Source organism: Clupea harengus, chromosome 12 (assembly GCF_900700415.2).
Source record: "Clupea harengus chromosome 12, Ch_v2.0.2, whole genome shotgun sequence".
Taxonomy (NCBI): domain Eukaryota; kingdom Metazoa; phylum Chordata; class Actinopteri; order Clupeiformes; family Clupeidae; genus Clupea; species Clupea harengus.
Window position 1 is genome coordinate 23991528 of NC_045163.1, and position 25618 is coordinate 24017145.

The window sequence follows — 25618 nt, forward strand, 5'->3', positions numbered from 1 at the left end:
AAATACTTGTCTACATTATGCCAATGTGGTGTGCTTGTGAGCACTTTGTGAGTAAATAGGGCACCACGGGGACTACTTGTAGTGCAAGGCAAGGTAGAGGAATAAATGTGTCCGGGTCTCACTTGTGCAGCCGTGCTTCTCCACTGCGAGTATTGCTTTGAATTAGACTGTTATGCTTGAAATCTGTTCGATTAGTTATGGCTGATTTAAGTTTGCTCTAGATCGTTTTGACATGTCTGGAGTTGTTTTCCCAACAGTCTGCCTGCTGTCTATACCTGGGAAGTGGGACTCAGAAGGGGGAGACCCTTAACCCTACGCCACGGGTGCCCCTCTCAAGGCGCGAGTGGAGTGCTGAAGATGAGCAGAGCATACGTGTTGCTCTCTGACGTTTCTCGTCAACTCATAAACACATCGTCTGTTGATTCTGTCACTCCAGACAGAGCCCCCCGCCAGGAGAGCATGGACGTCCTGGGGTGATGGGATCATCCAGACCAGTGAGCCAGACGAGTCAGACGTGAGGTATGTGTCTGTGGGAGAACAGATTAAGAGCCCGAGGGGCCAAGAAACCTTTACAGTACACACGCACATCTCAGTACAACATACATTTCCAACCATCAGGTCTGTTCTAATGTGGAAAAGGCAAAATGGTGGCTTGTTCGGTCTGTTATGGAACTTCACAGAGTGAAGACTGAGTTTAAGGAGAGAAGACTGAGTTTAAGGAGTGAAGACTGAGTTTAAGGAGAGAAGACTGAGTTTAAGGAGAGAAGGTAACTCGCTTTTCACACGGTTCGCCCTCGTTTTTGATGGCAAAAGTTACTGCCTATTGTTTTTGAATGCCTTTACTAGAGAAAAATACAGTCTATTTATTTGTTTTCTTAGTTTCTTTTAAAGCAGTATGTCTGGTTATTTAAAGATTGGTTGTATCAGAGATGGGTTATGTCCTACTGGTTCAGGCGTCCAGTTTGGTCATGGCTGCAAGGGGAGGCCAATTTTGCAGTTTTTTGGCTTGGACGATTTAGTCCCATATGGGTTGCATTTGGGGATCTCCTGGGCAGCCACTTCACCCTTGTGTAAGATCTAACGGAGGGATTTCCTCTGGTTTGTCATAGATACTCGAGGTTAAACAGGTGATCAAGGCAGCTACCCACCCACCCACCCGTGACCTGGGAGACTTTAATCCCACCGATGTTAAAGGATTTGCCCCTCAGCAGATCACTGATAGGGATTCCGTTACCTCTCATCCTAATTATAATTGGATGAGTAATAATTGATCTGGCACTTGCCTTGGTGATCTAGTGTTACATTGAGAAGAGAAATGAGAGAGGATGACATATTGTGCACATTCTAATATGCTTCATTTCATTTTAGCCAACAAACATTCCTGGTAGATATTCTCAGGCAGTGTGCTCGGAATTAGATAGAAATGGGTCGTTTTTTTTACTTAACTGAGGTCGTGATCTCTGCAACTAAAATGTTAAAAACTATTTGGTTAGGGTTGAATGAACTTTAGGCGTTTCTCAGTATAGTCCCTTGTTGCTCATCTGTCCCATCGAGTCTCATTAGAACAACAAACAGCGGCTTTTGTACAAACAAAACAGTTCTCGGTAAACCACACAAATGCATCCTCCCAAAACTTTAAATGTCACCACACTTGAGTTAGAACACATAAGTAGATTTGACAGCAGCAGTCTGGTTGTATTTCATATTGTCCATGTGAAATGGACAAAAAAAAATGGCCTTTAACATTTCCCAAAGCAAAAAAAAAAAAAGTCCACTTGGTTGAAGTCAATTTGTCAAATATTAGACAGCGCGGGCGGGCGTGGCGGGGGTTGTTCATAGACATCGAGAGAGTGAGCTCAGCCTCAAAGCCCTGGTTCTATTTTAGACAGGCCTCCCTCCAGCCATGAAGGTCAACTTCTCTCTCCCTCTCTCTAAAACACAAAAGCTCCTTACTCTCAGGAAATTAGAGGCGCAACAGCCTCCCCTCCTGCTTAATTCACTTAGTCCTGAGCGCTTTCTCGCTGGCTGTGGGAAAGCACCGCCGCAGTCTCCACTCTCCCCTCTCCCCTCTCCCCTCTCCCCTCTCCCCTCACTCTCGCCTTCAGGTCTCCCCGACTCTCCTCACATGCAGGGAGAGATGCGCAGCACAGGGCCGAGCCTCTGAGCTGACCTCTGACTCTCCATTAAGTGAAAACACGACGAGGGTGGCCACGCTTCACTGGGGGACTGGGGGGGGGGGATTCCTCTCGGCCAGCGTAACAGACAGTCTGTTGTCCTTCATCTAAGGAAAGACAAGCGAGGCTAGCAGTCTAAAGGCTCTCAATAAAGTGCAACTGCAGCTTTAAACTGTTATGCTATCATGTGCTGAGAGTTTGAGATTACTCCATCAGTTGATTTATGAGCATCTTCCTCAGGTATGTATGTATGTTGTGCCAATGAGGAGACCCTCTCGTGGCTCATCCTACACATAATGTCTAATCATTTCTAAACGGGTCCATGGCATCTTGTCTGTAAAATATATGCGCTCCAAAGTTGGTTAAAACTAGTAAACCTCAAAGGACTTCAGCCATCTGAACTCGTAAGACCATTAAATGTCAGAGGAGAAAAACTGATATTCATTTTGGCAGACTGCACCCTACTAAAGCGATTCCATGCAGAATTGCACTCAACCCACTCACAGGCAATCCCATTCACAGTAGAGCGCTGTTTTTCACCGCCTGTTTCCTGGCTGTAGGACGTTGTCTGCATCACAACCACAAATTATGATGGGTGTATTTGTCAGCTAAACAAATGCCATGCTTAATTTAAAAAGAAAAACATGTACATATTTCGTTATGGAGTCAACATTTGGCAAGTATTGCCATAATGCCTAAATTGATCAACATCTCCAGGAGAAAAAAAATGTTTTATTTCTTTATGGCATAATGACACATCTACCAAGAAGAATTCTTGCATGTTGCTCTTTTTAATAGCTCATTTAGTTTCAGCGACAAGTTTTCAGTTAACTGGAATTGGGGTGAAATTTTGTTTTTATCCGAAGGAAGCAGGCACTGAGGATACATAAATAAAGACACACCGCATGATGATACTGTTTTGTGCTATGTCCATTTCTATTGGTTTAACATGGCAATCCAAAATCAAAACTAAATTCTACATTAAGACACAGAAAATCTCATATGGTATAACTGGCAGACAAGAACTCTAAAGGTAAAGGTTTAAAGGTTAGGTAAAGGTTTCTGACTGAGACGGTGACCACATAGACACACAAAAGTTACTGCCACTCCCCTCTGCGTATGGCAACTATCTTCAGTTTATGTACGGTTGCTAAAAGTTGACCTATCCTTAAGTCGTGTACATTACATTTTTACTTCTATATTAGTATATATATATATAGACTTCTATATTAGTCTATATAAGTAATTATATAATATAATAATGATATAATATGATAATTGTATATATAAATCTATGGCAATGTGTGTTTAAAGAATAAGGTCCTAATTTGCAGTTCTGAGGTCACAAGATGCAGGAATGAAAAGAGCCGGCTGATGTGGCAAGATATGGCATGTGAGCGACCCAGCACTAGTGACTCCATCCTCAACACGAAGCTCCCCTGAGCAAGAACATGCCACGACTCTTTAGCGTGTTGACGCTGCGGTCCTGCCAAATCGTTTCTGGCAGCACTCTAATCGCTGTAAATTGCGCGCCAAAGACAATATTGGATTCAGGTGTTGATAGCACACAGGCAGCAACCCCCGTGCCTGAACTGAGCTGTCAGCAGGAACAGTAAATAAATTAGAGACAGTTCCAGAGATGGGCAGGCAGGAACTGTGTTGATTCCACGTCGTTGTTGTATATATACGGCCCAGCCTACACATTCCTACAACACCACAGTGACTCCACATGATAACAGATTGATCTGTAGTTAATTAGGGGTAAAAACTGTATCGTATTAATAACGTCTTCATTTTCAGTCATTGGCACCTATTGTGACACAGTGAAATAGTACATCATCTTTTACACACAATAGATTAATGTTACGGCTACGTAATGGGTATGTGTGGTGATGCTAGTGCAATGATGCATGTGTTACAGTGAGTGCGAGCACATTTGACTAAGGAACCTCTCACACGTCTAGACCAGGTATGTATGTTTAAACATAACAAGATCAATGGAATCTTCTTGGTTCTTTACTTTGAGAGAGAATACCACTGTACCACATGCACTATATGCAATTATTGTTGACATTAAACAGTAATTAAAACTATTCAGAGCATTTTTGTATTTCATAGATAACAGACTTGAAGGAAAGTTTGTCCTTGCCTGAAGTGGCCTGTCATCTAAATCATCTCCCTTTTGGAAAAAACAGCGAAGCACCTTAACTGCAGGAAATACTTGCACTGATTTTTTTACAGGCAAATTAGTATTCAACACAAGCAACAGTGTGGAACAGCAGAGACTGAGTGAGCTCACGATCTCAGAGTACGTATATGATGCTGTGGAACACTCCTGCCTGCACACGTACACGCACATGCACACGTAAACGCCCACGCACACGCACACATGCACAGACACACACACGCACACGCACACGCATACACACAAACACACATGCACAGACACACACACAAACGCACACGCACACACACACACAAACGCACATGCACAGACACACACACAAACGCACACGCACACACACACACAAACACACGCACAGACACATGCACATGCACATACACACACGCACACGCACACACACACAGACACACACACACACACACACACACACACACACACACACACACACACGGGTTGGGCCTTGGAGGAAACTTCAAACATTCCCACTGGGTCCAGCAGTGGAACATGATTCTCCCCTTTCACCGAGGTCCAGAAGAGTTCATTTTAGGGTGGGGAGGCCGAGGCTACCCCAGGGGGTGAAGGCTTAGCTTAGCCTCTTCCCATCTCTCTCCTCCATAACACTGAGGAGACTCTGTTCTGTGGTGGCTAAAGAAACACTTGCAAAAACTCAAGAGACAAGAGAAAGAGAGAGAGAAAGAGAGAGAGAGAGAGAAAGAGAGGGAGGGAAAAGAAGTTGGGGAAAGACGAAGAGATGTCTGGGGGCTGTTTGTGTTTGATGTGAGTTCAAGAGGACACACTGAATCACCGACCCAAAAACAATGTCTTTCTCTCAGAGTTGTTTAGATAATAGTTTAGAATCCCCAGCACTGCTGCCTGCGGAGCTGAATGAAGGAGTGGATGTTATAGGAACGAGAATTCGTCTGTTGACCTGCAATATCTTTCGTTTTAAATCTGGGTGGAGCAGATGTCTTGCAAACAACGGCTTTGGTGAACGACCCCTGGAATACACATTGGCTTTGTCTCATCTGCTCATCATTTGAGTGTAAAGATGCTTACTGTTTTTTAAAAGAACACCCAGACTCTGAAGCCATACAGCATTTAAAACAAACGAAATAAAATGAAACCATAAACATGCTAAAGAGAACCCAGGGAAAGAAAGGCGCTATTGGTCTTAACGAGGTGTCACTCAATAGACTGCACTGAAACATGGAGAAATGTATTGAAGCACTCAAGGACATCTGGCAAAGGCAGAGAAGCAACAGGGTAACCAACAGCATATTGACAGAGCTTTCCCTTTATCCTCCAATGACCAAATACGCTCATGCTTGGTGCAAAAAAACAATGAAATGGCACATGTGCTTGACATGTCAGAGCTGGCTTCCTAACAAAACAGTTCTCCCTTTCTGTTTTCTTTCTTTGAGCTTTGATTCCATCCAGCAACCATTCAGTCACATCAACACCGACGCTTCTGGGGTCAGATATAAAAATGTTTTGTCACAAGCGTGGCGCCCGCCGGCTAGTTAAGAAAAGGTACCGCATGTAACAGTGTTTCCGTCTCCGTGGTCTGAACTACGCTTCCATTGAGAGTCCATCGTGACGAGTCCACCCAAGGCTTTCAAGACACACTAATCCATACGAAACGTCTGCGCTTATATCTGCGAGGAAATCTGGTCTCTTTGAAAAGCATTTGACTTGCTGCAACCATGCCAAATGTGTTCAGTCACATGACAAGAGAGATGGAAATCTCTTAGCAATTTCGGCTTTGATGAAAACCATTGATAATAAGCACTGGCATGCACTAGAGGACTTATATGTATGTGTATATATGTGGGATGTATATCTATTTCATGGTGCTATGAGGAGGGGATTGAAGTTTTGACTAGATATGAGCTCCAGATGATCAGATTAGAAACTAAGACCTTCCTTAACGCTACAGTTACAATATCTGCACTTCACTCCTTTACTGCATGTGCATTTCTATACTAGTACTGCATACCACTGAACTGTTAGATGAATACATCTGAAGAGTCACACACTCACACATATGCACAAACACACACCTGGACACACACACAACCGGACATACATACACACACACACACCTATGTGCATGCACAAACCTGCACATATAAACAGACAGACACACACAAACACACACACACACACACACACACACACACACACCGATATGCATGCACAAACATGCACATATAAACAGACACACACACACACACACACACACACACACACACACACAAGCAGCACACAGCCGTGATCGAGCGTGCACTGACAGCTCCAGAGAAGGATGATGCTCGTGCTAGCGTGAAGAGGTGCTGTCTGACGATCCTCTCACTGCCCCCCCCCCCCCCTTCACCCCCACCCCCACCCTCCTCCAGATCCTCCGGACCTGCCCAAGCCGGAGCCAGAGACATGGAGCCCATTAGTCCCTCTCAGAGGCTCATCTGTTGACATCACAGTCCAGACCTGACGCAATCACAGGGGCCCTGCTGAGAGATGAATCATACCCCCCAATGCTATAGGGGAGATGTCCCCTTTTAGGCAGATATGTGATACTGCAGGAAATTCAACCAGGATGGATGATTGATAAAGTGGCGTTCATGGACCATCTGCCCGAGATGAGTGACTAACTGTTACTGTGGGAAGGAGAACAAAGATGTAGCCTTACTAAAACACTGATGTAGTCTAACTGAAACACTGATGTAGTCTAACTAAAACACTGATGTAGTCTAACTGAAACACTGATGTAGTCTAACTGAAACACTGATGTAGTCTTACTGAAACACTGATGTGGTCTAACTAAAACATAGCAGATCTGAAACAGTGTGTTTTGCTCATTTGCTACTGCAATTACCAATATGTGTGTGTGTGTGTGTGATATTGGTAGTTCCCTGAATTCCGTGTGTTCTATGTAACTGTCTAATGTTTGTATTTCTATTCTGTCTATCTATAAGTGTTCGGTTTCGGAATGTTGCTGTATCTCTTTACATGTTAATGTTGTACTTTTTAGTCCATGTGTCATTTTAAGATGCCTGTGTGTTAGTCCCCCTGTTAGTTAGTGTATTTGTGCACCCTAACCGCCTGTGGCAAGTAGACACTAGACCTTCATCATGTTTTTTTCCCCATTCAGTGTCAGTGTCAGTGTCAGTGTCAGTGTCTCCTGCCTGTTTATTTTGTGCATCAGATTGAAAGGCTTGACGCCAAAGAAGACTGCGCCTAGTTCCTGCCCGATGTTACTCTATTGAAGAGGACTGAAAGGCAAACTGCTTCTATGCACAGGCAATTATATGAACGTGACAGCATAGCTAAGGATGAATAATAGAAAACATTCAGCATTACCCAAAGATCCTTACAATTTGCCAAACATGCAGCATTTATTACAACAGAACGACTGGAAACTCTCGATAATTCAATCCCAAATGAGTCACACATTTTCTTTTTGTTCGATGATCACCACTTTCATCAAACTGTCAAGGCAAAATGATAATCGAGCTTCTGTTTGAATAGCTTGACTTGAAGCTGAATAAATCAATTACTGTCAGTCTGTAAATAAGCTTTACACAGAGCCAGGAGTTAGCCTGCATTATTATTCAGTCAAAACATGTTGAGACATATCGCAAGTAGCACATATTGCAAGTAGCACACCATTTAAATCAACTAAAGCACCCATGGTCATATTGAAATAACACTACTATTACAAATTAAACACTAGAAAGGAAGATTAAAATTCCAGTCCTAAGAAACTAGCAGTATTGCTAAAACAAGCACATCCATGAACGTAATCAATAACCAGACAAACCATTCACTCATTCGTCAGACAAACCATTTAATTTGCCCTTAAAGGGATTGGAGGAGCTCAGTGATGCTGCAGAGACAGACCATGACTATGTGTGTCGACCTCATGTTTGGGAATGGTGACGATTATTCTGGCTGTCTACTACACAGACCTGGGAATGGTGACGGTTATTCTGGCTGTCGGCTACACAGACCTAGTATGTGCCTGGCATAGATTCCATGCTTAACTCACACCCACAACATTGACAACGAACGACAACTAAAATGATTATGGATCCACGTAAAGTTTCATCACTTCAGCAGGATGTCACCTCAAATGATCCAAAACACTAAGAAAGCTGGAGTCACTGATCTATATCAAAATAGTTTATCATAGAGTTAACGGATAAATTACCTGTGTATATGACTCAGGACTCAGATCATGGAGTGTTACACACACAAAGCTAAAGAGATGTTCTTCAATGTCGGGAAAAAAGAAATGGCCTTTCCCAATTACAGCATGTTCCCAAGAGGGGCAGTATCATTGATAAGAGGAATCAGTAACAGGTCAGTTTGGGCGCAGTTTTTTTTTTTTTAAGATATCCTATTCTAACATCCGCATCAGTCTTTGAGTTTGATCCAGCGATGCCTGGGGTGCTCTTGTAAGGGCATTACCAGCGGAGCATGGAGAATCATCCCAGCCCCGGTGTTTCCGCTCCTCCGTGACACTGATGACTTCATGTGGCCGTCCGGCGTGTGATGCAATCTGAAATGGAAAACCTTGACTCTGGCGAGCGGATGATCAACACGCCGTTATGCTCATCTGAGTCACTTACCTCAAGGTGGTGCACATTTAAGACATTAGAGGGGATAAGATAAGGTGGTGGTGTCGTGCCAAAATGGTTCACTGCCGGTCAGACTCCGTTAGGTGAAGAATAGGATTTGAATGTTTTGTTTGTTTGGTTCCATGCTGTTCCATGCTGATTTGTATTCCCTAAACATCTCCTTAGCCATACCTTGTCACGCTGTAGTTCGCTGAAATTATGTTGATATACAACTGCAAACAATACATTGATAAGATAAGGCAAACTACATGAGCTCCCTGGTTGAAAATGGCTTGCCATATGTTCTATTCTAGTGCTATTTATTTGAGTTGTAGTAATGTTTTAATGTGAATTTGCATAAACGTTCAGACAAGGTGCATTTCATCTACTTTTATTCAAAGCTATTCTCAGTTAAAGTCTAAAGTATTTTTCTGTCTGTCCTTAAAATTCTGGAACAGTTGAATTTGGAGACAATGTCCAACTATGACCTCCTTAAATGTTGAAACACTCCACCTAATTACTGTTCAAGGGCATTAACGCAGCCGTATGGACTCTGAGGCCTGTGGCTTCTTGTCTTGTAATAAAAGCCTCTCCAGACCAAACCCTTGATCATGAAACCCCTTTATGGAGAAAAAAAAAAGAAAAAGAAAAAGCTAGCTTGGTATAAAGTCAGTGAGCGCTGTTTACATTAAACACAAAAGTCCGTGCTAGTTCCAAAGCAATTAGATGCTCATTTTTAATCTGAGTGCCATTTGTTTTGGGGAGGCGGATTGAGCACGGGGCACAGAGGGGATGTAGGGGGGGGGGTGGGGGGTGCAGAGGGGGGTGGGGGGGGAGTCACTGTTTGACTTGTGCTCCCTCTAAATGAGGCCTTGGCAGCTGAAAACATCCCCTGCTGGTCCCACGTCAGGCCCTGTGCCCACTCAAGCACCTGCTCAGCTGGCTTCCCCCTGCTTATAGGCTCCTGAACTGATTGCATGTGAAAGGTGCATGTGAAATGCTCCGCTGCACTTCTTAACGTACCTCACCTTTACCTACAATGGCATTTGGGCTCAAACTTTGTTGTTGAAGTTTTTCTCATCGTTTTATATTTTCTGCCCTCATTTTAAACAAGTGGCTGGCGATGCATGCACCACACACTGAATTTGGATTCAGAACAAGAATACAGGTTATGGACATTCGTCATTGTAGAAAAATTAGCTTCAGTGTTGAGACAATAACATTTCCTTTCCTTTCCATTTTTTTGTATTTTTCATTCTGTTGAGGTAACCTTGTAGACTGGCACTTCCTGAGATGAACTGTCACAACTTTCCACCTGAGCCTCTGTGTTCAAAGATAGGAAGCCCTGGCTTGCACTAAATAACACATAATAATTATTTGGGGATTAACTTGAAGGATTTAGATTTCCCCTAAACCCCACATTCTTTCACATCATCCTCAGTGAACCAACCCTTCATTAACTGCGTGCAATATCCACCGCGGCGTTCATTTCCTTCCCTCGAGCGCGGCTAATCAAATTTGGACAATTAGGTGTGCCGTAAGTGGATCAGTCAAGGCCCCGGTCACATCTGGAGGCTGTGTGATGGACTCAAGACAGCATCCCTCTCCAATCTGAAAGGGGTCCTTTGATCCCTTTTAGGAAAACCTGCAATCTCACGTCGCACTTCCTCAATGCCTTACCCTAATCAGGAGACGGGGTATCCGTCACAAAGAAGAATTCTCTCCTGGCCGAGCGATAAGATCCGAGCACGTCCAGTTGTCTAAGCAGTGCTATGTGCAGCTTAGCGATACGTTCATTCATGCAGTCCTCAGGTTGAGGGGGAGAGTGGCAGCTCAACTGAGGTGCTGTGGGACTTATGTTTCCTGCTGTCCTTTCAACGTTTGAACAGACTGCCCAACACAAAGGACGACCTCTCAGAGTTCCAAAAGGGGTGATCGGAAGCGGGCGCGCAGCCGAGGCAAGCTCGCCGTGAAGGCCTGGTGCCCTGATGATGACACGCTGCTCGTCACAGGGCCTCTGTGTTAAACGTCTCGGGGGCCGCGAGGCAGAAAAGACGGACGACCCGTCCGTTCCACCACCGCTTCACAAAACCCTTGCAGCCGCGCCAGAGCAGACAAGGCGCTGAGCGCCAGAAGGCTCCAGAAGGCTAGTTCACATGCAGATGGAGAGCCACAGTCCGGTGTGAGCGCTGTGCTGCGCTGGTCGTCTCCATAGCTGTCTACCACAAAGACCATCAGCTTGCTGCATTACTCTCTGACAGCTATGGTGTGCAGGAATCCTTTGTGTTGTGACCACCCCAGCACATGAACATGCTATTAAACAGGGGTGCTGCTGCTCTCCGTTCCTCGAGGAATGTATGGGTCATGTGGTGATCTGACTGATTTGATTTTTCCTGTAAAAGGGAGAAGCTACGTGTCAAAATTGACCTCTACAAGCCACCGTCTGTGTTCTATGTGGCCTCAAGAGAAACAGGAAGGATTTCAGACATGTCACTTGCAGAGATGGACACGTTGGACCTAATCTGCTTTTTATAACGAACGGTCATCTGTTCACACGCACAGAACATATGCAGAGCCTGCAACACGGGCAAAATTAGACTGTCAGAAAAGAGTTACGAGAGGGGTAATTACCACAGCTGAAAAACAGGAGGGAGAGGCAAATTTAGCAAAGGCCTTAACTCTTCCCAGATCAACCACAGATGATAGCAGTAAATGAGAAGTGTGTGCGTAGCTTCGGGCTAGAATGAAAGACAAATTCAAAATCAGTTTAGCGGCTAAATTGAAAACAAATTTGAGCTGTGCGATTGAGTTGAGCCATAAAGAACAGACCTTAAATGGGGACTTCCAACTCGCTGGCACCCTGGGGCTAGCAGGGATCCCTACGGAGTGATTGTGATTGCAGGGATGGTGTGTGGGTGTAGCCGCTCTGATCCTCGAAGTTTGGACGGCCTCCGAGTCACGCTACGCTAAGCAGCTAGGTGAGGTCCGTGCCACCAGCCCCGTTTGCCAGCACATCTGTAAGGTCGAAAACAGATGAGATTCGTGTTCGGCCAAAAGAACCAGATCTCAGAGGAGGAAAAATATCGCATAGTTCTTGCTATTGTGTGCAGTAAGGGTGGTCTTCTGCCAACAGCGAGTTTCTGAAGAGGAAGGGGTCAACAATGTGGTGAAAAAGGGTTGAGGGGGGGGGGGGGGGGGTTCCCCACACTGGATTTGTTCCGAAGGTCTTGGAAAGACCTGCTTTTTTACATTACACAGTGCATTACCTGACAAGACCAGGGTGTGTACGGCTGCAAAGCCAAAGGGAGATTTTGTCAGTTTAAAATCCAGACACTGTTGCCAAAAACCTGTTAAGTACCGCTGAGATATACAGTACATTTGATGTGTTTGAATAATTACAACAATATGGTTACAGCCTTGCATTTAACCACTCCATGACACAGCTTTATGAGTGAAACATAGTTAAACATAGTTGAGTTTAATAACATGCAAAAAAGACGTTTGGGCAGAAGGGAATCCATTGTTTCTCCAGGAAACAGTAAATAATATAATAAAAGGAAACATTCTTAAAATAACTTAAGTTAGTTCTAGTGAGAAAGGAAAAACAGTACATATGTTCGGGGTGGAAATCTGTTAATTAGATCACAGCTGGATTCAATCTTATTTATTTTTCATCAGTTCATACTAATTATGTTGAAACTGTACATCGGTTGTCATCACATAACCGCAGATTTAGTGTGATCCATTGTGGTTTTGCAAACGAGGGTGGATCAGTGACATCCAGCACACTGTGAGGTCCAAAATAATGTCTCTGATTTTGATATCACACTTGCAGGAACACACAGGAGGAACACACGGGCCCCAGGGAATACAGTGATCTGATTTTGATATCACACTTGCAGGACCACACGGGCCCCAGGGAACACACGGGCCCCAGGGAATACAATGAGGCAGTTTCAGGGGAATCAATCAAGTCTGAGTCTATGGTGTGTTAGCCATCTACACTGCAAAATGGATTCAAACTAATAACTATAACAAAAGTAACTATTTAAATAACTATATTAAATAATAACTATTTATTATAACTAATCTATGAGGTATATATATATATATATAGACTATGATAAAGTCATAGAAAAATGATGCATCAGCAATGGCTTCAGGATTTGAAACGTTATTGTAGAATGAGTCCTACACACTGGAGAGTCATTCACTGTGCTTTCTGTTATTTAATCATTCACAAAAACAGATTACAACAGAGGGGAACCCCTAGAATCCAACCATCTCCTGTGTAATGAGCCACCAGAGCAGGGATCAGGACAGGAGAACTTTGTCTTCTAAATGATTGCATGTCAAGTCATGCCAGAGTGACCGCATTCATTTTATAAGAGCTGGTGCTTTCTTTACAGTAAAGAAGGAGATGAACTATGGCGAGTTGGCGCGGGGCACGCGAAAAAGTGGGAAGAGCTTACACACTCCTGTGGAAGCCTTATGTACCTGAAGAATATTGTATAATTGTATTGTTTAATCATTTAAAATACTTTCTAAGTAGACACACTTATCTTTCATTTGGCATTTCCACCCAGCTCCACGATCTTCCATACCTATAAGTACTATCCTACAAACTCTTTACTTTTTACTGCCACTCAGTTGAATGCGGTTCGAAGACCACTCAGTTGAATGCGGTTCTAAGACTACTCAGTTGAATGCTGCTCTAAGACCACTTAGTTGAATGCGGTTCTAAGAACACTCAGTTGAATGCTGCTCTAAGAACACTCAGTTGAATGCGGTTCTAAGGCCACTCAGTTGAATGCTGCTCTAAGAACACTCAGATTTGGTGCAAGTGATTGCTTCTGGTGCTGATGTTTAAATATTTTGTACTAAATATCACTACTAAATAAAGTAGTGAAGTATTTCATTTCTTTAAATACATATGATTTCTAACAGGCATTAGAAGTTCTTTGCCAAAGATTTATTTCTCATTTACCAGTGAAAGTGCCCCTGAAATGTTTTTCGCAAGAGTGCACTGTCTGTGTCTTATCTCTATAATCTCTACAAAACCGAGCTTGATCATTTTAATTGGGCCACCGCAGCCTTGACAGAGGGGGAGGGGAGGGGCACGTGTTGTCACCCCCGTTCCAGGAGGAGTGGCACATGGACGGCCCTCTGTAGCCGTGACCTCACCCTGCCTCCAGGCACAGACGGTTCCTGCTGAAAGTGACCGAGCCTAATTATGCCAGGAGAGGGAAAAAAAAGAGACATCCTCCTCTTTATTTCCTCCCCCTTCACTCCCCGTCTCCTCTTCTTTTTCTTCCCCTTCTCCTCCTGTCCTCCCTTTTTTATTTTCTTCCTCCTCATTTTTTTCTTCCCCTTCTCTCCCTGTCCTCCTCTTCTTTTTCTTCCCCCTCTCCCTGTCCTCCTCTTCTTTTTCTTCCCCCTCTCTCCCGTTCCTCCTCTTCTTTTTCTTCCCCCTCTCCCTGTCCTCCTCTTCTTTTTCTTCCTCCTCTTTATTTTCTTCCCCCTCTCCCCCTGCCCTCCTACCCAGTCTGGTCCTGAGTGGGGCCCCCAGTGGTGGCTAACGATGCCACATCGTGCCCATTACACTTCCTTGGCAGAGCCCTAAAACTCCAACTAAACGCTCCAGTGGGGAGGAAGTAATTCGATTTGCTCTCCACAACGGAGAGGAGGCCGGCGGGGAGGCCGCGGCGAACAGCAGGTGTGTTGTGGAGACATAAAACCCAAAACCGCTCTTAACTCGGTTAGAGAGCACTATCTCAAAGGTTACACATGGGTAACACTAGATGGGGGCTTCTTGGACAAATTGATTAAAGCCGTAATCCTCGGCCCGAGTGATCTTTTGCCACATGTGAGATTTTTGTGGCGGGGAAAAAAGAGCTGGTAAATAGAGCACTTGCAGATTGGGGGTGGGAGTTGGAGGTGTGTGTGTATGTGTGTGTGTGTGTGTTTAGGGGGGGGGGGGGGCATTGCTTATATCTTTTCTGTATAACCTGCGTCTTGCAGAACACCTTCCTCCAAAGCATCTGTGGCCTCCACCACAGACCACAACGTAGTCATCCTCCAACATGTTCGATTCCATCCACCCTTCTCCAGTCTGTCTCGCCTGCAGTTCTACCTGCTATCACGTGTGTAGTCAATGCTTCACTCAGTTGGGGACATTTTGCTACATCAGTCAAACAGGCCTGGGTTACTCTTTGGCTTAGGTTTCACTTAACTTTTGGATGCAAAGAATTATAGACATGTCTCCCTTCTTCCCTTTTTGTCAAAGTTTCTTGAAAAGGTTGTCTTTCAGCAAATATCTGATTTCCTGTCTCAGAATAATTTGCTAGACCCTAAGCAGTCTGTTTTTGAGAGGTCATTCTACTGAAAGTGCTCTTCTATCTGTGACTGAAGCATTGAGAGTAGCAAAAGCCTCAGCTCAGTCATCAATTCTGATTTGACTAGACTTGTCAGCAGCCTTTGACACAGTGAACCACAACATCCTTCTCTCTACGCTGTCCGAAACTAGGAATTTTGGGTGAAGCACACAATTGGTTTGAATCGTACCTCAGTGGACGTTCATTCAGTGTGTATTGGCAGGGACAAGTGTCAACATCTCAACCACCTCTCTTCTGGTGCACCTAAGGGATCTGCAACCCTTCTATATCCTGTTTACACCACTTCCTTTGGTGACATCATCTGTTCCCATGGGTTCTCCTGTTATGCTGATCATAGTCAGTTGTATCTGTCCTTCCCCTGGATGACTCTACAATATTGGCCCAAATGTCTGCATTCCTTAGTGGCATTTCTGTTTGGATGAGGGACTGTCACCTTCAGCTCAATCTTTTAGAACTGAGCTCCTGGTATTCCCAGCCAATCCGGCCATCCCACAAAATATTGTAATCCAACTTGGTTCATCTTCATTGACCCCCCTAACTAAAGCTGCACAGAACTTGGGTGTTATGATTGATGACCAACACACAATATTCTACACAACTTCTTATGCAGGCCCTGTTTTTCTGAACTAGAGTATTGCAATGCAGTTTTAACAGGCCTGCCTGCATGTGTAGTGAGACTGTTGCAGACGTTCCAACATCAGCCTTGGTACATTCAAAAAGTATTTAAAAACTTACCTTTTTAACAGCATTTGTTTGAGGCTTACTTTATTAATATAATCTTAGTTTTGGTATTATTGTTGTTTTTATTATAGAAATAATTATTGGTTATAAAATTATCCTTAATATTGTTTTATGAATGTAATTTAATTATGCTTACTATTTAATTTTCTCAAGTTGGTTTGGACAAGTGTCTGCGAAATATCTTAACTATAACTATCCCCCAAGGAACCATCAGGCTGGCCAAGAGCTGAATTTGGTCAAATCTGTCTCTGTGTATGTCTGTGGTTTTGGTACAATATCTGAAAGACTTTCTCCAGTCAAGCCAAACACCGTTGTAGATCAGTCATATATCACATACAGTATCTCATAAATCAAAAAATGAAAATAAATCTGCACACTATTAATCTTTCACTCACTTGATCACACTATAGTCTGATGTCATGTATGGTGAGTTTGAGGTTGTGTGCTGAGCTGGGGACTTTTCCCTTCGTGAGGGGGGATTTCCTCTGAGCTTAGCTTACGGTATACAGTACCATTCGGCTGAGGAAGAGAGGGGAGGAACAGTCGCAGCATTCTCCTCCAAAATAGCAGGAGGAGGATGAAATAAGCCTCCTTCCTCCCTCGCTCTCCTCTCCTCCAGTCCCCGGCAGTCTGGCCCAGTGACCCGTGCAGATCAGCACAACACGCTCTATTCACGCTCCCTCGTGACCTCTGACCTCTCGGCGGAGGGGTCTCCGCAACTTTCGCCTGTGTCAGCATCGCCGAGTCCCAGTGGCGGCCCCACAACCACAGTCACAGCAGTCACACAGTACCCGATTCATTGCCTTCTAATGGAGCCCAATCAAGGTCTTTAGAATCTGCAGTAGGGGTACTTGGCAATGACGTTGCACACGGAGAACTCTCACTGATATTTGTATCATTGTGTTTGTAATGAGACATTCACACAGTCCTTACTGAGCTCACAAATGTTTGACTCTGAAATAGGATGACTTTTAAGGTTGTGACAAGCAACAGACTATGTGATGAAGAAATGGAGAAATACTGCCCTCTTGTGGTAGTCCGGTCAGAATGGTCTCTGTGACAACAAGAACAGAAATGGCAACGGTTGACTGACAGCTTACTGGAGCTGTTTGATCGCGCAACATATTGAAAAAATATGATTCAGGCCAAAACACACAGACCGCTACATAAAGTAGCCAAATGCCCTTGGTAGCCCTGCCCTATGACGGTCTACTAGTAAACATACTTAAATCATCAACTGACTTAGATCATCAATCAGACTCAGTTCTTAGTCTAAGGTCTGTGATTTTCCTCTCCTTACCCTTAATATGGGGACCCAATCAGAGGCCCTTGGCTGCACCATCCATACACCACCCTCTTCTAATCTTCCCTTTCTTTCACATCTAATCCCTCATCATTTATGAGCTGCTATCAATCCACTGGCCGGCAAGCCCATCTGTCAAGACAGCCATAATATACGACAGGCATGCACAGTGTTGAGGATCAGGACATAGCTGAAAGACAGTCTAAGATGACCCGGGGGAGAGAGTTTGGCACACGCTGGGGTGTTGAGCAGACTAATCACTAGGCGCGAGATTGCAGCGGATCGACACACGAAAGAATGTGCAGTCAGTAGTGCAGCTTCCCCAACACGTCATGACTGCAGTTTAACGGAATGGCCATCGAGTTACAGAGCACTGTTTCGGGCCGGTCTGCCCAGCTGGCCGTTTCAGTCTTGTGCTTTTGTACACAAGTTCCCATGAGCTGTCAATCACCTAAGGAATTTCTCAAGGCCCCTCGAATGTAACAGCATGTTATGGTCACTGTAACCAAGGTGACGGGAGAAAGTTGGTCCAGGCGCTTTGGTTAACCAAAGACCCGGGCCATGATGACAGTCTTGGGGGAGCAGGCCGTAAAGCGCTTTTTACTAGAGAGTGGAGAGTTATTAAAAACACGTGCTGATGTAGTTTTTGCCTGTACCACTGTGTGCAGATGAGACATGGAATGATTTTAGCAGACAAAAGGAAAATGTCTCCCAAACGAGTCACAAATGATGAAAGAACATGGAAGTCTCCAACATTGAACATATTTTACAATTTATGCGTCCATATCCAAAAGTCACAAGTTTTGCTATGGCAACTAGCACAACTTATGCATTAATATCATATGAGAATTCAGCTGTCAGGTATCTGTATGTTACAGACATCTTCAATATTAGGAAGCATAGTACTTTTCAAGGGGTGTACTATGTGAATATTCATAACACTTTCCAATAAGGGTACAAATCATATATTTAAGTAGCGCTTAACTAATGCAAGACTCATGATGAATTCATGCATGAATTCATGCAAGGTGTATCATGTATTCCTGTTGCTCACCATGAGCTAATGATCAAGTCACTGTGGCTTTTTCTGATGACATCACACTTACTTCCATCCTCAGAGACTCAAAACACCCTGGTTACCACCTATTTGAACTGTTGCCCTCAGGGAGACGCTTTAGGACCATCATAGCAAAAACAGACAGGCTGAGAAACAGCTTCTATCCCAGAGCCATCATAGCACTTAACAATGCACAAAACTGACCTGTATTTGTCTCTCTGTTGTGTTATATGTCTTGTGTTTTTATTGTGTAAATATGTATATATATATATATATATATATATGTTCAATCTATATTTTGATTGTTTTTGTGTCTGAGAGCTGCTACCTTAATTTCGTTGTACTTGTGCAATGACAAATAAATATATTCTATTCTATTCTACTTGATCCAAGGTAGGGAGGTTCATTCAGTCACTTCATACATTCATTGATATGCCACCAAATGAGCTGGATTCCACAGATGTTCATATCAGATCCATGCATTTGATGTGCCTCTGTAAGAAGAATGGTACCTATTATAATATTCTAAAACCATATGAAGCTCTTTAAAATGGAACTGGTCACAAGTGGCATGTTGCTGCATGGCCCACCGTGACGTGATCAAAACCAGTGACTTGATCATTTGTTCATGGTGAGCAACAGCAATTCATTACATTTACATTTACATTTAGTCATTTAGCAGACGCTTTTGTCCAAAGCGACGTACAAGGGAGAGAACAGTCAAGCTAAGAGCAATAAAAAGCAAGGTGTAACAATAAATACTACTTTACATGAGAATTAGAAAACAACGACCTAGAAAAAAGGAAAAGGAAGTGCAGGAATGTAACTGCTGAAGTGCAAGTTAAGCGCTAGTCAGGTGCCAGTTAGGAAGGGAGGTGCTCTCATGATAACTCTTGCATTAATTCATGCATTGAAGCCTTGCAGTTAAGCAGTACTTAAATATATGATTTGTACCCTTACTGTAAAGTGATACCTGAATCTCATACTCAACTTGCCTCACGTGGCAGAGGATTCGACTGGCAGAGAGGGACTTCTATCATAAAACATCTGCGATGACTTCAGAGCTACACTGCCACACCTTGTCCAAAACATATAAAAGTCTGCTGCTCTTTCATGGCTTCCACATCCACTTGAAAACCACTTTGACAGGAATTGATTTAAATCTTGCAGCAGATCACTTAACGTCACACTAGTCTTTCTCCTCTCAGAATTCAACAACTTGACAGCTTTCATCACCTCACCTTGCTTCTCAGGCACTCTGAGAAATGTAAATGTAGTCAGTCAAAAATGCGTACCTGATGCACCGAATGACTGCATCTGGATGGGGCTAAAAGTGGCATTGTTCACTAATGCTTCAAATGTGTTGCATGGCAACCACTGGATCCCCACCAGTTCTGCACCCTTTGACTTGGCTATTCCCCCCATCTACTCATGTTGAATGGTTATTGCGCAGGAGCCGCCATCTTTAGCGCGGCTCTCCACAGATGGTCAACTCTGGGTTCATCAGGCTCTTGCTGGGTCATGATGAGATTCATTGACTTGCACCTGAGCCACATTTGCTCTCAGCATTAACTTGGCAGCACATTTTTATTATGGACTACACAGTGCTTTATTGTCTGCATATTTTTTCTCCTAAAAGATCTGACAATATGACTTCCTTGGATAATTGTATGGACTCAAATGGCATATAAAAAAATCGAATGTCATTTTTATGATCAGAGAATCATTATCCGTTATTACAATTGATGAGACAACTGGCAACATTACATTTTATCAGGCTTTCCCAGAATTTGGAATCCTTACCATTTATAAAACTATTGACAATCCTACAGCCCATGTCAGATGTTGAGTGAGTCCTTAAAATGACGACTTCCATATTTCACTAAATATATTCTAGTAGTATTCAAGGAAAGGATCTGTGCCTTTGACAGTGGCTGTTGGCTGCATCAGTGCGTGGGCTCCAAAAAAGTTACATAGACAAAAATCAAGGCCGGAGCTCGCTCTCAAAAATAAGTACCTTAAAAACCGAGTTTTTTCATCCAAAAGTGTTTTTTTGGCTTCACTAGACAAGAAAACTGAAGTGCAAGTGCAAATGTTTTGGGTGACCCCATCCTCAGTGCAAATTACAAGCAATAAAACTTCACAGCATATATAGGACATGCAGGATTCAAATGGACCAATCACAATGCATTTACGCAAACAATGAATTGGCAATCAATTAACAAGCACCACATTGTAATAATTTACTTTCCTAATTTTTCTAATTATTACGTGAAGCGCGCTGAACCTTCTACATGGGCACATTGTCTCCTGGAGGACTCAACGAAGACTTTGACATTCCTGTGTGACCTATATCAATGTTTCTCAACTGCCACATGCACTTGCAATGAAATGTAGTATGATATAGATGTTTGATGAAATGTTTGGGTCTGTGCTAGACGATTGAACATGCAGCTGGTCTCTGGTGCTTGTTAATTGATTGCCAATTAATTGTTTGCGTAAATGCATTGTGATTGCCCTCATTAGCAGGATTCAAATGGACCATGTCCTATATATGCTGTGAACTTGTATTGCTTGTAATTTGCACTGAGGATGGGGTCACCCGAAACGTTTGCACTTGCACTTTTAGTGTTCTTGTCTGGTGAAGCCAAAAAAACACTTTTGGATGAAAAACTCGGTTTTTAAGGTACTTTTTTGGGAGCGAGCTCCGGTCTTGATTGACAAAATCTATTATAGAAATGTATGTGAATCTGGTCACAGATGTGTCATTCTACACCATCTCCAAAATAGGCTACCCGTCCTGTTATCTCCAAAGCAGCCCACAAATCAATGGGAACTCATCACAAGCCCGTCACACCACCACATCTGTAGAAATGACGCCACAAAGCAGAGGGGATTCATGCGCCATGTCCAGTCTCACTGCTCGTTACTCTACATAGGCAGCTTCACACCTGATGCCACTCCATGTTAACGTTAATCAACTGGTCTGTGCCCTCCCTTAGTTGAAACAGAAACTTGTAAACAGCAGCAGTTTGGGGGAAAAGATGGCCGACACAGCAGCGGTTTGGGGGAAAAGATGGCCGACACCTGGAGGACACAACTCTTGAGGGAAAACCTGGAAATCATCTCAATTTGGAACAACTTAAAGTAAAATGGTAAAGAGGGCCATTCTGTGTTTTAGTCTGTTGTATAGGCATCTTTATAGAGGAAGAACTCCGATGGAACACAAACACAACACAAGTTAAACACTTTTTGGGGGTGTTTATTTTCTGTGGAAAAAAATGGGACAGCCTAGGCCTTGACGGCAAACTTGCGAATGGAGTACAAGCGTGACTTCCTCTGCATCTTCTTGGTCATCAGGCTGTCCTCGTGTTTCGTCAACTGCCTGCGAATGGCACGAGTCTTCTTGGGCCTCAGGTCCAGGGGCTTGTACTTCTTGCCCTATAAAAATCAGAGAAAGACAAGTTGTTGTGCTGACAGAAGCCTAAAGTTTCATGCTCCGCTCGCAAGATTAACTCCTGTCCAACACCAATCCCCACCTGTACTGATGTATTGGTATGCACCTTCAAATCTCTAAGAAGCTGCCTTACAGTTGGTACTAGTGGATACAAATTGAGCGCTACCTACACCACAGGTACACTAAAACACACTGCTGACATTAACATAGGCATTTGTTGGCTCCCACCGCAGATTTGTGTCATTTGATTGACTCCACGGCGGTCAGCCACCCACCCGTCCCAGAGGACAGATGGATCTATTTAGCAAGAAATTATTCACACTGTATCCACGGGCAACAGGAGCAGTGCTGGGTGATGTCTTGCATAATACATACATAAAACATATCAAATGTAGAAACAGAAAAAGACAAGTTGCGCACGTCAAACCCCAGCTCAGGACACAAGAACTAAGTACAAAAATGAATTTGTGAATGAAACCATCAACTTTAACTTTCCACATTTAAAAGGGAAACTTAAGGAATCCCCATACTTGAGTATTTTATTAGGGTCAAAAATGACATATCAGTCTGGTATTGAATTAGACCGCTATAAACGGATATACAATGTAGTCCTGTGGGGGCAAGCATCTGCGTCAAAGTAAACTGCTTCTTTTCGCCACCGAGACTCATAATGTTATTATAGAGTGTGGGAGTGACAGTGTGAACTCAAACAGTTTGCCTAGGTTTTTTATCAGCGTTTCACTCACACCTTATTTTTGCCAATTTTGTAGAAGTCCCTTCATTTTTCCATAGGGATATTTTCTTTGGAACCAGGAAGTGTTAAAATACTAACAAAACTACAAACATCTGGTCAACTTCCGCATTAAGTGTCTGACAACATGGAAAGGATCCCAACAGAGACCTGTGTGTTTACCTCAATAACTGTTTCGACAGTCATTTTGTAAAGAAATCGAAACTTTGTTTCTACAGTTTCTGTAGTTTATTTTCTACAGTTATTGAGGTAAATAGACAGGTTTATCCGTTTGGATCCTTTCCATCTTGTAAGACACTTATAACATAACGGCCTGTCCCTGGCAAAAACAAGTGGTTTACTATGATGCCGATGCTTGCCGAATGGGCTTATACTGTATAGCGGTTCTGCTGTTGACAGAGTTCTGACTTAATACTGGACCAATTTGATTGTTAATTGTCCTTAGTAAAAGTTTGGACCCTTAAAAGATCTACAAATAGGGCCAAAAAAGTCTGAATGTCAATCAACCAGCTGCAAGCAAGCTGCCCCCATTTGCAAGCTCTCAAGCCTTCTTTAGCACGTGTAAAATAAGTAATTTAATTCACGTAGAGAATCCTCAGAACAGACCCTTCAAGAACTCACACCCCAACCCGCCATAATAAATACAATTCTTACCTTGTAGAATTTCCTCAAGTTTTCTTTCTGGGTCTGGTTGATGACGGTCAAGACTCTGGCGATGGACTTGCGGACGACGCGACTGAAAAGACAACGCACACATCATTAGAGGAGCATTGCAGACTATTGCTAGAAGTGGCTCTGCTCTTTGAGGTCAAAGCCATACCAATGTACATGATTTTACAACCACTGAGGTAGACACAGTCCTAGTGAAATGAAATTACAGAGAGAAACGCGATATAGCTTTAGACAGTGGGTTATGGAAAAAACCAAATACACCATACTGCTTGCATATTGGACAGTATGACACCATGTTTAAGAGGAAAACTCATTGCCACACTTGCTACTGGAAGAGATCATAACTGATGCAAACTAAGGCAATGTTGACCGTTTAGCCCATCTTCATTAGATACAGAAGGAATGATATTTCCTTCTGCAAACATTAAACAGCCTGGTTTCCATCCAAGGAAGGAGTTGTGATGGGCAGTGGGATTAAACATGAGGCAACTTTAGCAGAACCACCTAATGAAATAGACTTTGATGCGAGTGAACCATTTCCTCCAACCTTAGCTGCATTATATCCAATGCAAATCAGAGTTAACCCTCCCTCTTCCAGTGAATACATTTATTATCTGAAGGAAGCATTTTACCTCGCTATTTCCTATTTGAAAGGTCAAATGTTGTATCAAGAAGTTGGATGGAAACCCAGCTAGCAGCATATCTTCATTCACAATGCTTTCAGTTATGTTGATCTTAGACTAACAGCTAATAATTACATTGGACGGGCATACTCCTACATTATGTTACCCATCTACCAGATCTTTTGCACAGGGACAATGCAAATGCCTTTTCAGAAAGAAAGCAGCAATGTACCATTCCTCCACCACATCACAAAGCAAATAGGCAAATTTGTTGGTTTTAGCCAAATTGTTAACTGTGTGCCAGTTTGAAAGAGTCAGGCAAGAAATGGACAAAATTGAATTACATCTGGCTCTGCACACTTTTCCGAGGACTAGGTATTCGAACATCTTTGAGCCACCCCTCACTGCACCAAAAGATGTGTACACACACACACACGTGAGTTTGTCACCAAAGAGAAAAGATATAGCACTCACATCTTTGAGAGCTTGGAAGCAGCACCTCCGGTCACCTTGGCAACACGGAGCTGGGAAAGTTCCACCTTCAGGTCATCCAACTGCTTCAGCAGCTCTTCCTTCTTCTTGCCACGCAGGTCTCTAGCCTTGATCTTTGCCTAGAATTAAACAAAGTTTTGTCAAAACATGTACATATAGTTTAGACACATCCATGGGCTCTTTATTTAACGATGCAAAAAAGACCACCTCCACAACCCTGTAAAATACCACACCAACCCCAGGAAAATACAGCAGTCACAAAAGGTAGGTAACATTAGAGGCATTACAATAGTCTTATGTTCCTTTGCCTTCTACTGGGAGATAATTACAGACTCTGTTTTCATGTCAAAGTTGTCCTATGGATCATATGTCCTGATTACATTTACCGTTGATTAAAGAGCGTCATACTTTGAAATTAACTATTGGCATGTTTCAGGCCTACCAAAATCATGCAGCATACAGCTCAATTAAGATATGTCTAATGTTACAGAACGTTCAAGACAAATACTTAACACACGTGACATACATGTGTAGGAAATAAAAGTACCTACGCTCGACCAATACACTATTTAACGGGTATTTTAGGATGTCATTTTACTATAGCACACATCCATCACCAAGCAAGCTAAGCAAGTAGCTGCAAATGTTCGGCTACGCGGTCCTTGCCGTAACTGAGGCCTCCAGCAAAACATGAATCTAATTGAATGCATAACATAAGTTTCGTGTATATCCAACCAGAACGTCATTAACACAATCATTCAGGCTTTTTAAATGTATGCCCACGAATATCCGAATTGAAAGAGTAGGCCACACACAGGCTGCTATGAGCACCAATGCTTAGAAAGGGGTAGCAACACAAATTTTCACTTAAACATAAGGATAGATCCATGGTGAAAAATTATTAAATATCTGAAGGACGAAGGTGCAGTGAAAGCAAAGTATTGTATTTTTCGAATTTGTGATGATTACACAGCCCTTAACATTAAAGATTACTTCGGATTCGTGTGTTTGGAAAAATCCTCACCATTTTCTCCGATGGCTGCTGCAGGAAAGGAAGTTGTAAGGGTCAGGTGAAATATCTACCGGGTTACGGAGGAAACCAACTCAGACGTGGGGAATGGAATAGCCCATTCAGTTTCAATTGTCGGGCCC

At 43.2% G+C, this 25618-nt stretch overlaps 1 protein-coding gene across 1 annotated transcript; it reads right to left on the reverse strand.

Moving 5' to 3' along the window:
- Window positions 1–21717: 21717 nt before the first annotated feature.
- On the reverse strand, window positions 21718–25598 carry rpl35 (ribosomal protein L35). Its single transcript, XM_012839909.2, has 4 exons — window positions 25491–25598; window positions 24449–24585; window positions 23334–23415; window positions 21718–21912 (listed from the first exon to the last, which is right to left on the reverse strand). The coding sequence occupies exons 1-4, from the start codon at window positions 25491–25493 to the stop codon at window positions 21763–21765; spliced, it is 372 nt and encodes a 123-aa protein (XP_012695363.1). The 5' UTR covers window positions 25494–25598; the 3' UTR covers window positions 21718–21762.
- Between the last annotated feature and the right edge of the window lie 20 nt (window positions 25599–25618).

Bases quoted from the DNA above. Each gene is read 5' to 3' on its own strand.
- rpl35 (XM_012839909.2), bottom strand. The intron at 23,416-24,448 runs GTGAGTGCTATA...TTGTCTTTTCAG, and splicing joins GCTTCCAAGCTCTCAAAGAT to TCGCGTCGTCCGCAAGTCCA. The intron at 21,913-23,333 runs GTAAGAATTGTA...TGATTTTTATAG, and splicing joins ACTTGAGGAAATTCTACAAG to GGCAAGAAGTACAAGCCCCT.